Consider the following 14,005-nt stretch of genomic DNA (forward strand, 5'->3'; position numbering starts at 1 on the left):
TTTAGATTGTTCCAGACAATAATTAGTTTTATGAAATTTTTTTAACTCGTAAGGTAGAAATTTTTTAAAATGGGTTTTAACTTTTTGAACTAATGGAATAGGAATATTAATTATTATATGCAATAAAAAATAATAATCTTCACTTGGATTATCTTTAGAGAAGATTAGATAATTATTTGAAAAACGAATTAGCTATTTAGAAAAATGATATTCAACATTATATTTCCCTCATATTTTTTTGAAACTAAAGGAATTCAATGGCAAAAAAATAATCTCCGCTTGGATTATTATTATCACAAAGATAGGAAATCACAATAACAATTTTGAAATTATTCTTCTTGCATAACTTTTGAACTAATCTCGACTTTAGATTGTTCCAGACAATAATTAGTTTTATGAATTTTTTTCATCTCGTAAGGTAGAACTTTTTTTTAAATGGGTTTCAAGTTTTTGAACTAATGGAATTGGAATATTAATTATTATATGCAATTAAAAATAACAATCTTCACTTGGATTATCTTTAGAGAAAATAAGCTAATTATTGAAAAACGAATTAGCTATTTAGAAAAATAATATGCAACATTATATTTCCCCTCATATTTTTTTGGAACTAAAGGAATTCAATGGCAAAAAATAATCTCCGCTTGGATTATTATTATTGTCACAAAGTTAGGTAATCATAATTTTGAAAATATTTTCGTTACATAACTTTTGAACTAATCTCGACGTTAGATTGTTCCAGACAATAATTAGTTTAAGGAAATTTTTTCATCTCGTAATGTAGAACTTTTTTAAACCAGGGTTTTAACTTTTTTTAACAAGCTTTTAAGTGTTTGGCTCAATTTTTAACAAAACATTTTGCATTTTAAACTTTTTGATGAATTATTTCTGGGTTCGAAGCAAGTTGTCATGAAGGAGGGTAAGTTGTTCTACATGTTCTGAAAGCAGAGATTGCCTTTTTTTGGTCACAATGTCTCCTGAGGTAGAGAATAACCTTTCACTTGAGGCAGATGAGGCGGGTATTGAAAGAAATTTTTTCGCCAGATTGGCTAGCAATGGAAAACGGTTTGCCTTTTTTTTCCAATACTTTAAAATATCAGAGTTTTTGGTAATATTTATTTCGTCCAAATAAGTATTTACTTCATCGCTCGCATTAAAAATGGACTGGTTCGAATTGTCAGATTTCTTCAGTTTTTTAGCAATAGTTTTCCATATTCCCTGATTCTGAGACTCATTGGCGATTGAAGATGTTGAAGGTATCTGCTCTCCAATGGATACCTCCACTGAATTTTCCAAAATGTAGGCGTCAAGTTCGTTCTTAAGGATTTTTTTTGCATTTTTCTTTTCCGCAGAAGTAAGCAAGATTGTTTTGATGCGTGGATCCAACAACATGCACACTATATACAACTTTTCATTTCTGTAAGCTGGAAACCTTATCATCAAGGACGTTAAAAACTGACTAGCTACGTTGATGTCCAGGCCCGGTTGTAGACCATGGCTTAGCTCTGTTAGTTCACGTTCAAGGTGGTGCAAAGATGGAAAAACCAGATTCATAGTTGGATATTTATCAGCAGATAGATCTCTGCTAACTGTTTCAAAAGGTTCCAGAACTTCAATAAGATGACCAATTGAGTACCATTCACTGCTAGTTAAGCTTTCAATATTAGTAATTTCCAAGAGGACTTGAGATAGCGGTTGCCTAAGCTCGAAAAGTCGTTGTATCATGAAAAACTGACTGTTCCACCTCGTTTTACAATCTTGGATTAAATGCTTTGTCTTTGATCTTGGAACTTGGAAAATCTTTTCTTGAGCTTCATCCAATAATTGGCTTGATTTGAAATGCCCCACGATCTTGCGACATTTCTCAAAGATATTCTTAATAGATATTCCATTTAACACCATGCTATCTATAGAATTATTGACCACTAATTGAAGTGTGTGGCAAAAACACGGTATGTGCATCCACTCAGACTCTATGATAGCTTTTTTGATATTAGCGCCGTTATCTGTTACCACGAATATTGGAATTTTTGCGGCCTTCTCAACTGGAATTATGTTTTGTAAGATTTCATGTATGGACATTTGGATGTTATCTGCAGTGTGGTTTTCATAGAAGGGCAAACAAGCGATTGCGTAAATTTTTGGTGTGAAATCGTTTGTTGTGTAGTGACAGGTTAAGCCCAAAAAACTGTCGTTTGAGTTAGACTTCCAAAAGTCGGATGTAAATGACAAGGATTTCACGTGGCTATCTATGGCTTCTTTCAGTTCCATTTTCACTTCACTCATCATTTTATCATAGAGCTTAAGAACTACGCTTCTTGAAAATGTGGTCCTGGATGGAATCTGATATCTAGGCTCACACTCGTGAATGACGGCTCGAAAACCAGGGTTTTCAACCAAACTATAGGGCTGGAAATCTATAGCTAACATTCTACCAATAGTGTTTGTAATAAGAACAGCCTTCGGGTGTTTAGGAGAAAACATCGTCAGCCTGGCATAGGTTTCTTCAAGAGACAATTGACGTTTTACAGGTTCAGTTTCTTTTTCGCACTCTATCAATGCTGAATGCTCTTTCTCATGCTTATGTAGTAAATGCTTACGCATACTGGACGTATTTCCATTATTGCAATTGATAGGAAGTTTACACACAAGACAAGTGGCAGTAGCCGCAGGCCGATCCTGAGATTCTTGTATTTCAAAATAGTTCCAAACCTGGCTTTTTTTCAAAGATCGTTTAGCTGAACTTGATGCCACATTTTCAATCTCTTCAGTTGCATAAGTTGTCTCTATCTCATGTTCATTAATCTCACTATTTTCATCATCATCGCAAATCTCATCGTCATTAAATCTTGAAGCCATTTTGTCGTCAACAAACCCGTAACTGAATACTATTAATAGTTTAATTTTAGTATTTTACATAATTATATTATAAAAATTATAATAGGAATACTTACAAAGTATAAAACTTAGTGCCCACCAGTCACAACGAAAATGACGCGCAGTAAAAATAATCTTAAGTTTTGGTTTTGGTTTCTTCTAGATGACGTCAAATTTGAGTCCAATCACCTGTCTTCTCTAAAATCTAAATCGGTAAAACCCCACTAGATGCCGCGCTCTACTTGAAATTCCGGGTCACCGAGTTCAGGGGAAATACATGGATAAAGGATGAGCGTGAGGAATTTTTGTTTTCACGCTAGAGGGTAGGCAACTCCCTATCTCTGAAGGCAGTTTATTCGATATATACTTTGTTGCTGCTTCGGTTGTCAGCACGGGAAAGCTAGGCCACTATGTAATGTAGATTTGTGCGTGCTGACTAGAGAGGAAAGAAGAATAAATTCTTTATCCATGGTACATATTTTTGGACTTGATATGGTGTTAAGCCTCGGTTCGAGTCCTCCTCGAGTCCAGTAGTGAGGATTTTTGTGGACTCGAAACTATTCTCAAGTCCTAAAATTTCGATTTTCAAGTCTCGAGTCGAGTACTCGACTCGAGACTCGATCGAGTACTCGCCTTTGATCGAGTACTCGCACAGGCCTGATATAATCATAAGGAAATATTCTATATCATTGTCCCGTGCGGTCAATCAGTCTCTATATCAGGTTCTACTGATTGAAATTAAAATAGATTTTGGAAAAATATCTCGAAGAAAGTGACGGCGAAAGATATTGACATCAACAAAAAGAGCATGTAGAATGGAACGACGATGCTACTGATGTCAATATTAGTCGATTTCTCCATTGGTTTCTTGCAGGTAACAAAGTCCATGGGATAACGGGATTCAAAGTCAAGATAGTTGAAAGTTTTACTTTCGAACAGAGTTTGCACGCTAAAACATTAGGAAAATAGGCGGATAAAATATATCAATTTCGATCAAATAAAATATGGGTAAAAGTTTGAAAGTACATTATCTAATAAAATAATGTTATCAGTGACTTTTATATTAAAACCTCTAATCATATTCTTTATAATATAAATAGGTAAATATTTTTGTTTGCTTGTATGTAGGTGTAATTTTATAAATTTCAGATAGGGATGAACCGGTACCGATACCATATCGGTATCGGCACCAATACTCGGGGTTTCCCGATAGTATCGGATTCGTTGGTTCGATACCGATACTAGTTTACAATGCGTTATATGGCGCTACATGACATTTTTAGGTCTTTTAGTAACGTAATGATGGAGATAAAAAGTACCGGAATTCAGTTTATCTAACAACTAATAAGCGAAACTTTTTCTAAGTACGCGCCTACTACTCTATCGGTATCGGTTGAAGTATCGGGTTTTGGATCATAGTGAGTAAATATCGGTATCGGTTCATGTTTGTACCGGTATCGATCGGTATCGGGTTCAGATTTATAAACTTCTAAAAATTGTTTTACTAATAAAAACTGCGCTATCGCTGAGTTTATATTTTATTTTGATTATGCAAACTATGTGTTACAACGACAAAATTTGTAAATCATGATGGCCGAAAGGACTTTAGATACAATGGGCGCTTGCCATACTCTATAGTCACCTTTCGACCAATTCTCTTAAGTTCGACATAGAATTTCTTGAGCTGTTATAACCTCGAAAACTAATTTCACTATCAACAAGTAATGTAGGCTTTAAAAATATTTTATTATTTTTAAGGTTAAAATTCTTTGAAAAACTCCGAAGTTAAAGTGGTGCTTCGCTGCTTTATCGGCGTTAATTCATTATTTGTTTACATATACATAAAAATAAACGACTACAACAATATAAATCATCGGTAAAATCTTCCCATTTCTCATTACATTTTTCCCATTTCTCATTACATTTTTCCCATTTCTCATTACATTTTTCCCATTTCTCATTACATTTTGATAAAGGTTGAAATTATACGCGAGTATTTAATAACAGCGAATTGAAGTGCTTAAATCGAGCATGTTAGATTCGAGTTTTTCCCAGTATAAAAATCTATGTTCGATCAAATAACCCAATTCCACCTATAGTTGATGAAAATATGATCGAAAGTACTTAAATGCTATGTTTTTGCTCAAAGTTTTATCAAACTAAGGAGTTTTAATACTGAATCAAAGATGGATCCCAAGAAAATGAATTTAAAAAGAACTTGATACAAAAGTTCTATAAAAGGAAAATTTATGAAAGTTCAGTCTATTTAATCAATAGTATTTTGATTCGTATTTCGCACAAATGATATTTGATGTGTTTTAATCTTCAATTATTTAATGAAATGTGCTTCATACTCTCAAGAGGTATGCCTTAAAATTAACCTGATTATCACGTGATTCTTGTTCCCTAAACGGTCTTCCCTGCTATTCGTCTTAAAATTAGTTTTCATTAAGAAAGGTAGGAATCAACGTAAAAATAATGCTGACCTGGTTTGTCCGAATTCATCGAGTTCTGGAAAGCTAGTGATCCAAGAAGTATTGTAAATTACGCTCAAATAATCAAAGCGGACTTGTTCTTTAGAAAAATAAAAGCCCCCTTGGTCAGCAAAAAACGCTTTATTAGAGGGATCAGAGTTCAGAACTTCTCCGAATAGCCACATTAGATAGGTTTCGCTTATAATCAAGGCTTTCTCCCCTGAAATAACTGGAATGTAGCCTTCGAAATCCAGAAGGTCCATCAGAGTAATGAAATTTTCGCCAGTCAACCCTTCGAACCACTTCTTTACAACCTGGTCTTCGTTAGCCTAGAACCGAAAAACAATGAATAATCAACCAAAACAATGCATTACTGGATATGAGAATAGAGCATTATAATGAAAATGTAAAAACGATAGTTGCACTTGTGCTCTAACGTTGTTGGGATACTGAAAATAACGGTTTCATGCCGCCAAAGTGGTACAAAAGAGAGAGGGAAGTGTTCTTACCAAAACTCTAAGAGCAGCGAAAGCCCCGCCTCCTTCAATAATTAAAGGAGGCACTCCCGATTCAATTAGGTCCGATAGGGTATCGATGTAATTGTAACTCTCGATCGTGAACTCCGTACACAAGTAGCAACCGAAGAAAAACAGAATGAAAGTCAGTCCGATGATCCACGACGAAGCAAGCAAACGAGGTGTCATTTGGGGCAAAACGACAGGAAGTGCTAGACAGTGAGCCGAAAATTAAATACTCTCCTACTAAGTTTTTTTTGTAGCAAAAGTAACAATTACCTTCATTACACATTAAGGCTGAGTAATGCCAGATATTTTCCACTGTATCGTGTGCCATACTTTTGAAAGACATGAATTTGTATCGGTTCATTGCGAAGAAATATAATACAAGCAAAACTGACACCATAAGAATGCTCAACCCGGTTAATGCCACTACCTAGAAAAACTCTAATGAGAATTTTACGCGTTTAAGCTCACTTAAGAGAGTAAAATTCACTATATTATCCAAAGCTAGCAAAGATAAGGAAGTAGAAACGACTTTTTTGGGGCCAGTGGTCACGATTATCGTCTTCGCAGTTTCGAATGGCGAGGATGGGCTGTAATTAGGCACCAGGTCGGCGAAGTAAGAAAGTGGTACCGGAAACATAACGCAATGTTTATCCTAAATAAACTCAAAATGTGGTAGTGCAATTTATAATTATATTATATCTAGCCGAAAATGTTTCACTTACATAGAATTTTTCTGCATTCTCCAAACCTTGTAACAAATCGAAATACCCAATTTTGTGTTCGTTGAAAAGCGTTCTGAAAGTGGCGTACAATTTAAAATTCGACAGTATATTTTTTTCGGAATGCACCTTATGTTGAACGCTCTTCGCAAGTAATCCGCCGTGTCTTCGTATCTGGACACTTGATTAGACATTGTCCATGTTTGCTTTGGAACACATTTAAAATGAAAACTACGTTTTAAAATTATTTTTTAACTTGAACTATAGTACCTCGATTGTGCCGTAATTTGCCGGGAACTCTTGCGTGTATCTATTGAGTTGAAATTCACTTAAAATGTTTTTCTAACGCTGCTTATTATCAATTATATACCTGTATTTATAAAAACGATATGTTCCCAGAAATTCTATTTCATTTGTTCCCATTTTGTACGTCCGCGAAACCTAAAGTGCAATATATGAAACCGTCCAAGAGTGTTTGTATATAGTATTTCTCAACGAAACGAACTGAATATTTTGCTTTGATTATACGTACAAATATGAATTTTTACCCCTCCTTGCCACATTTATAAAAACTATCTTTGTAGACAAAGACGAAAAAAGTAAAAGATGAATGTAGAAAATCTATTGCCTGAAGTGCCAGATATTAAAATTTTCACCTTTGAAAACATGATTTTAAACATCAATTATTTTAAAAACTTTCTTATCTATCTTTAATTGGTAATCTCGTTTAATTTTCTCCAATTGGTAAGTGATTAACTATCTTAAATTGGTGATAAATTTTAATTATCTTTAATTGGCGATCAATTTTAATTATCTTTAACTGGGAATAAATTTTAATTATGTTTAATGGGCAATCAATTTTATAATCTTCATCTGTCAATCTAGTATAAATATCTTTAAAAGGTAATCTAGACTAATTAAACTTTATTGGTCATCCAGTTTAATTAGGTTTAATCCGTACTTCGCAACTTAATTAGTTGCACAGTTTCCCATACTACATTTTCCAGTTTTTGGTCAAAGTCTGTGATTAATTTCATGGAAAACCACCCTTAGCAACTATATTATTTTATTTAGTCGGACCCTATACGCTCAATAATTCGCACGAAGAAAGAACTGCCCGTTGTTTAATAAAAAGTACAAAACCAACGTTATCCAGACTAACATTTGTAGAAAGTTGAAATACAATGCCACAATATTTTTTTACGAAATTGAACACCAATCTCGGTAAATTTTGGGCAAAATTTGTGTGTTAAACTGAAAAAATATCTTGAATAACTCTTTTTATTGCTCATAATGTTATTCAAACAATTAAAAAATATTTTGCATTCGTGTAACTTTAAAGTCTGTGTTTTTGAAGCTTTATATGTAATGTTTGGTCGTTTAAATGTACCCGGTTCATGAACTCAACATCAACATTTCTATTGTGTCAAAAAATATATTCAATATAATTGAATAAATCATTTTGAGTTTAATTATGATATTTTTCCAATGAAGTTAAAAGGTTTTTCCAAAAATTGGGCATTCGACATCTTGTTTGATTTTTATTTTCACAATTAGTGAAACGTTTTGGGAATAGTCTATAAAATGATGAATTTTATAGGTGTCCCCCATTTAATTTGAGCAAAATTTTGAGCGTCTTAAGGCCGCATTAGATAAACTATTGGAAGGCAAAAAATTATTTGATTTGAAACATAATATACCACGCCACCTATGGGGTGTAATGTGAACTAGAGTAGAATTTTGGGTGAAAACTTCCCAGGAAATTTGAAATGCTAGAACTTAATTTCTAACAAAATGCGTCAGGTCACACCAAAAAATGAAGAAGAAAGAGGGAGAAAGACGCCAAACACAGGAGAACGGAAGAACCCTTTTCCATCTCTAAAGAGCTCAAAACGAAAAACTGCACAAACAGAAAGGTTTTAAAGTGGCGCATTATAAACAAAACATACTCTTTATTAACACCAATCTGACTTTATTAGATGTTACCCAATAGAGTTCTTTTGGATAATTTTAAAACAATTAACTTATAGTCGTGTTCATTCGGGCTTGGTATAGAAGGGCTGCCTTCAACGTGTACAGACACAATAGGAAAGGTAGTGAAGCTTCAAATGAACACGACTATAAATATTTTTTGTAAATCTGGCATATGGTCCAGAAATGGGGCAAATAAGGACTTGAAATAGTGTAAATTCAATGGTGTTTAAAAAGGGTTGTATTACACAGCAAACGTTGTGCTAATTATTTAAAAATTAAATATTTCACTCCATTTGGTTTAGTGATGTGACAGACTTGGCGCAATTTTGACTACCTTCAACACGATTAAACTTAGTAGTAATATACAAAATGTGGCAGATTGAAAGAATAGCTCACTAAATGTTGCAAAAATGCCAAATATGTCCTTTTTATTTGCAATAATATTTGAAAATGGTGTGAATTGATGCACTATTTAAATTTCATTAATTAAATGGTGCCTTTTTTACATTTTTTATTTAAAATAATGGCATTTAAAAATGCTGCTTCATTTTCAAATTAGTTTAAAACTTTTATTGTGGTTTCGAAGTTATTTTTTTTCATTTACGTATCAATTGGACACCTTTGAACAAGTTTTTGAGCCTTTTTTACACATGCATGGAAACCAATGCTTTTTAAAAAAATAGCTCAATTTTCATATTATTTTAACACCATTTAATGGTATGATAGAAGGTGTTAATTTTAATCCGTGCAGGTATAATTATCCAATGATGTTTTGAACCCTTTTTCACTCAATTCAATTTAGCTAATGGTGTTAATAAAATATTGCACTATTTTCAGACGATTTCAACACCCTGTCAAGATGTAGAAATAGTGCAGAATAAAATTTACACCACCACACCACTATTTAGCTACCATAATTTTTTAGAGTGCATCTTAATTCGATTAACGTTGACATAGTTGATAGTCTGCCAGCATAAACGATAGTATACGGAATATATAATAAATATCCTTGAAAAACAAACCTCGTTATTCAAAGCTGGAGATTATAATTATTAAATATAAGAACTATCAGAACGAACGGTACTTGACTAGCTATCAGAGATCTGGTAACGCGATTCCACGTCATCTGCCTTTTTCTAAACCGAACTCAGTTATAAAAATGTACTGAAAGAGAAAATAATTTCAGACCTGACTCTTCAAGCTTGGTAAGCTATGGAAATAGTTACTCAATTACAGTTCTGAAAAACACTCTCTTTTCGACGGTAAGTAACACCTTAATGCTGATCAATATTGCCTAGTGTGCGAAACATTTTTCAATTAGGGTTTTAATGTTTAGGCTAATAGCTATGGAATCCATCTTTAGAAAGAAAGGCTTTATTATAGTAAAACAACTTTCCGAAATTAGACAATGCCCCCTTTAAAGAATGAATACAATTATAGGTACCATTATGGCATTTTTTAATGAGAAAACGTAAGCGCGTCAGCTAATTTTCCAGCAGAGTGGAGCCGAGTTGGTTGAAGCCTTCAACTTAACGCTAATGATGAAAAATGTTGCGGTCTCATAATTTCAGACGAAAATTGCAAAAATATATATATGGTGTCTGCATGTCCCTGATAAACATGCCATAAACTCTACAGGGCTGGTAGGCCCTTGCTTATATGACTTGACACCCGTTTGTAATGCTAAACGGAAAAACACCTTTTTAGGTTTAGCATCCCTTAGTAAAAGCATTAATTTTTTTCCGGTTGTTAAGGGAAATAAGCCAAGCCTTACTGAAAAACTACAGCGAAGTTATTTTTCGGAATATTCTCAAATTAACAAGAATTTATTAAATGAGAAATTTACCAGCTTTGTTTTTTAATAAATGAAGTCTAAGCATTGTTATTTAAATAACTAAAAAAGAACATGAAGAATTTGTTTTGAGTCAGAAGTCGGCCTAACTTGATAGCGCGCTTAAATCTATTTTTCCATTTTCGTTCTCTTTAATAAATACTAGGGCCTAGTTTTGTACGGCCTAACAAGTTACGCTTAAAAATTACAAAGGCTTGCTTACATGCCAAGAATTCCTTATATTACAAACAAAAAACCCTACTTAAACATTAAAGTCAGTATGAAGTCTTATCTAAAAGAGCTATCGCTCTCCTAGAATTATTAGTATGGGAGGAGTGGGAGGCTCACGTCCCCGCACCGATGCCAGAGGCATATTTTGCACCCTCATATTCAGGCCTTGAAGAGGCCCGTGGCCGCGGCGTAACGTAGAATTCGTTCCACCGTCATGGAAGAGACCCGCGAGGGCTCCACAGTATTTGAATCAAAGTGATCTAGTCTGAGTGAAACGAAGTAATCGCACTCGCACAGTACGTGAGAGGGAGTGTTTTCCTTCTCCCGGCACACCCGGCAGAGAGGGTCGTCAGCAAGGCCCATTAGATGGAGGTGTCTATTTAGCCGACAGTGTCCGGTCAAAAGACCGCTGGCCATCCTAATATCCCATCTGCTGAGCGCAATAAGGTCCCTAGCCCGAGACCTGCAGGGACCATTGACAAACGGTTTGGTCTGTCTCTGACCCTCCAGATTATGCCAGAGCTGATTTTGAATGACAGTCAACCAGTCATGCAGGCTTCGTCTAGCGTAACACACTTGCTTAGGTGACCAGGCTAGCTGAAAAACCCACCCTTGTGGTTTGGCAGTAGTAGCCGGCACCAGCGCCGGAATCAGTCTTAGAACCATCGTTGAACCAAATAGTTTCACTCCCGGTACCAAGAGGCAGCGGACTAGTCCACTCGGCCCGACTGGGAAAGTGGATGCTGAATGGCTTTGTAAAATCAAAACTGGTAACGATTTTGTCAGAACACATCGTCAGCGATGGCTTATGTGCGGCATACTCCCGGAAGAGCTTAGTATGGCTGTGATCCCAAAATCTGGGTACCCAGCAGCCATTATTGTAGAGCCTGTAGGCCCCCATGACAGCCTCCTCCTCAACGAAGAGATGAAGAGGAACCTTGTCAAGGAGTTTCTCCAGGGAAGCGGTCGGGGTCGATCTCATGCCCCCCCCCCGTGATACCAATGCAGGCCAGCCTTTGAAGCTTGCGCAGGTCAGCCTGCACCATTTTGAGCCGGGCCCTCGTCCACCAGACGAGTGCCCCGTAGGATATTATGGGTCTAATGATCCCAGTGTAAAGCGGCGATCCCAATGTAGGGCCTTGGGGTTGAGACCCTAAGTCTTGCCGACAGAGCTCCTGGTTCTCCAGAAACGCATCTTGGCCTTCTTGATGCACCGATCAAGGTGCGGCTTCCATGTAAGTCTGCAATCGAAATTCACCCCCAGGTATTTCACCAAGGAGGACTTTGTCAGGACCTGACCAAAAAAGGAGATATCATTAAACCGGTCTTTAGTGTTCTTCCTGGGTAAAAGGAACAAGTGCAGTTTTGCCAGGATTAACAGTGAGCTTAACCACTCGGCACCATTGCTCCACGTTAGAGAGAGCAGAGCTCATAAGCGTGGCGATAGTAGCCGGAAATTTCACGGTAATTACTATCGCCACATCGTCCCCATACCCGAAGCACCGGCAGCAGCCTACACCCTCAAGCAACCCCAAGTGCTCGTCCACCACCAGGCTCCACAACAGCACAACAGGGGGAGAAAACTCCACCCTGAGGGCAGCCCACGCTGGTGGTCACCCCCAGAGAGTTCCCAAGGAGGGACGCCGTCACCTCGCGGTCGGTAAGCATGGACTTGATCCAGCGGCCAAGAGTGTCGCTGATACCAAATCTCTTAACAGCTTCAGTAGTAACCGTGCTGGAGACCTCATCAAAGGCCCCCTCATTATCGAGGAAGAAGACCAGTGAAATTTCCTGAAATTCGAATGCCCTATCCAGGCAATTCGAAAGGCCGTGAAGGGCTGTCTCAGTGGATTTACCATTTTGGTAAGCGAGTTGTGAAGAAGTGAGAGGAGTACCGAGAGTACTGCAGCGCCCTCACCAATGAATCCGTTGCAGACGATGACGGAGGGCTGAGCACCCTTGTCCACCTTTGGGACTATGTTCAGCCCGCCGCCATCTCAGCTCCTCCTCTTTTCTTATCCTTAACCCCCGTTCTAAATACAAACCGAGGCGAAAATGAACACCGGTTGGTTTTCTAAAAGTTAGTTCGCTTTTTGGTTTCATGTTGACCAGGCACGAGTCAAGCATTCGCGTTCAACGAACGATTAGTTTTTGTATTCCGCAATACTCGCAATTCCAACTTCGGATTTGATTAATTGTTTGAGAAAAAATTATACGTCGAATTTAATAAAGATACTCAAAGTTCAACTACAAGGTATGTTTATTTTCTTTGGATTAATTTCCCTTACGGGACGATAGTGACGGCTTCATGTTAGGCCTACAATAACTCCCCTCACTATTAACCCTAAGGGACTTGTAACAACCCCTCAAACGACCGGTCCCATAGTATTTCACGAGGGGGAACTGTTACAAATGGTGCCGTGCCCGTCTTTCTGAGCCTCGGTCTCTTTTTCCGTCGGGGTGGTCGGGCCCGATTCGTGAGCTTAGCTACAGGTTGAAACACGTTTAGACAGAACGCCGCCATATTGAGTCCCTACCTTCTCGAACATTCGAGGCGGATATCCCGATTTTTATTTTTATCAGATCGAGTTATAAACTTATTACTTAATTGATTTAAATTTAACGTAATTATTTTTGAGTTATCTTGCGATTATTTTTCCGGGATAGATAATTTTGAATTAAATTATTTTATAAAATTAAATGACCACTCCCGAATCGTTCCCAAATCTAAAACTATACCGTGAAAGACACGATACAGAGTCCTCTTCGGCTCCAGACAATAATTCGGAATCCTCAGAGTCAACCATACAGTTAGCTAAGCCTAACCTCGTGGTCGCGGATATTATACACCCCACTAAATTGAGTGATTTAAATATGGCATATGCCCAAAACCCAAATGACGATTCCCCATGGGACGATAATCTGGATTTAACCCCATATTTCAATACAAAGGAAGAAAAAACTAGACATGAGAAAAATTTAGCCCTATTTGATAGCATGAGTCAAAGTTATTACCCCCAGGGGAATAGCCTAGTTAGAGCCAGACACAAGGGAAGTACCCCAGATTTAGTCACGTTAAGTGGGATATCTAGACCCAGTCCACTCAAACCAGACCGACCCAAACAAAAGGTAGAGGGTGAATTAAATTCATATGCAAGGGCAAAGCATTCTCTGAATAGTTGGGTTTCCTCAAGGCAAAATATACCAAAAGCCACGTCAACTGCAAATACTTCGCCAGTCACAGTAACTACTACCGCCCCCAGTGTGATACTTCCACGTAGAAGTTCGGTCACATATTCAATTGCCCCTAGTAGGACAAATAGACCCAATCCAATAAACCCTGGACAAACCCAGAACCCCACAGGGCAGTCCTCA

General features: G+C 36.9%; 1 protein-coding gene across 1 annotated transcript; it reads right to left on the minus strand.

Moving 5' to 3' along the window:
* Nucleotides 1–882: 882 nt before the first annotated feature.
* On the minus strand, nucleotides 883–2,859 carry LOC149676404 (zinc finger BED domain-containing protein 4-like). The gene has a single exon (XM_089838720.1). It carries the CDS (start codon nucleotides 2,857–2,859, stop codon nucleotides 883–885), a length of 1,977 nt encoding a protein of 658 aa, XP_089694846.1.
* Nucleotides 2,860–14,005: the final 11,146 nt, after the last annotated feature.

This window comes from Phalangium opilio, unplaced genomic scaffold, assembly GCF_054372755.1.
Source record: "Phalangium opilio isolate 3A_F unplaced genomic scaffold, DU_Popi_V2 ptg000046l_1, whole genome shotgun sequence".
In the NCBI taxonomy this organism is placed as follows: Eukaryota; Metazoa; Arthropoda; class Arachnida; order Opiliones; family Phalangiidae; genus Phalangium; species Phalangium opilio.

What these genes read in the sequence shown, in the direction of transcription:
- LOC149676404 (XM_089838720.1), bottom strand. Translation starts at nt 2,859, where the DNA reads ATGGCTTCAAGATTTAATGACGATGAGATTTGCGATGATGATGAAAAT.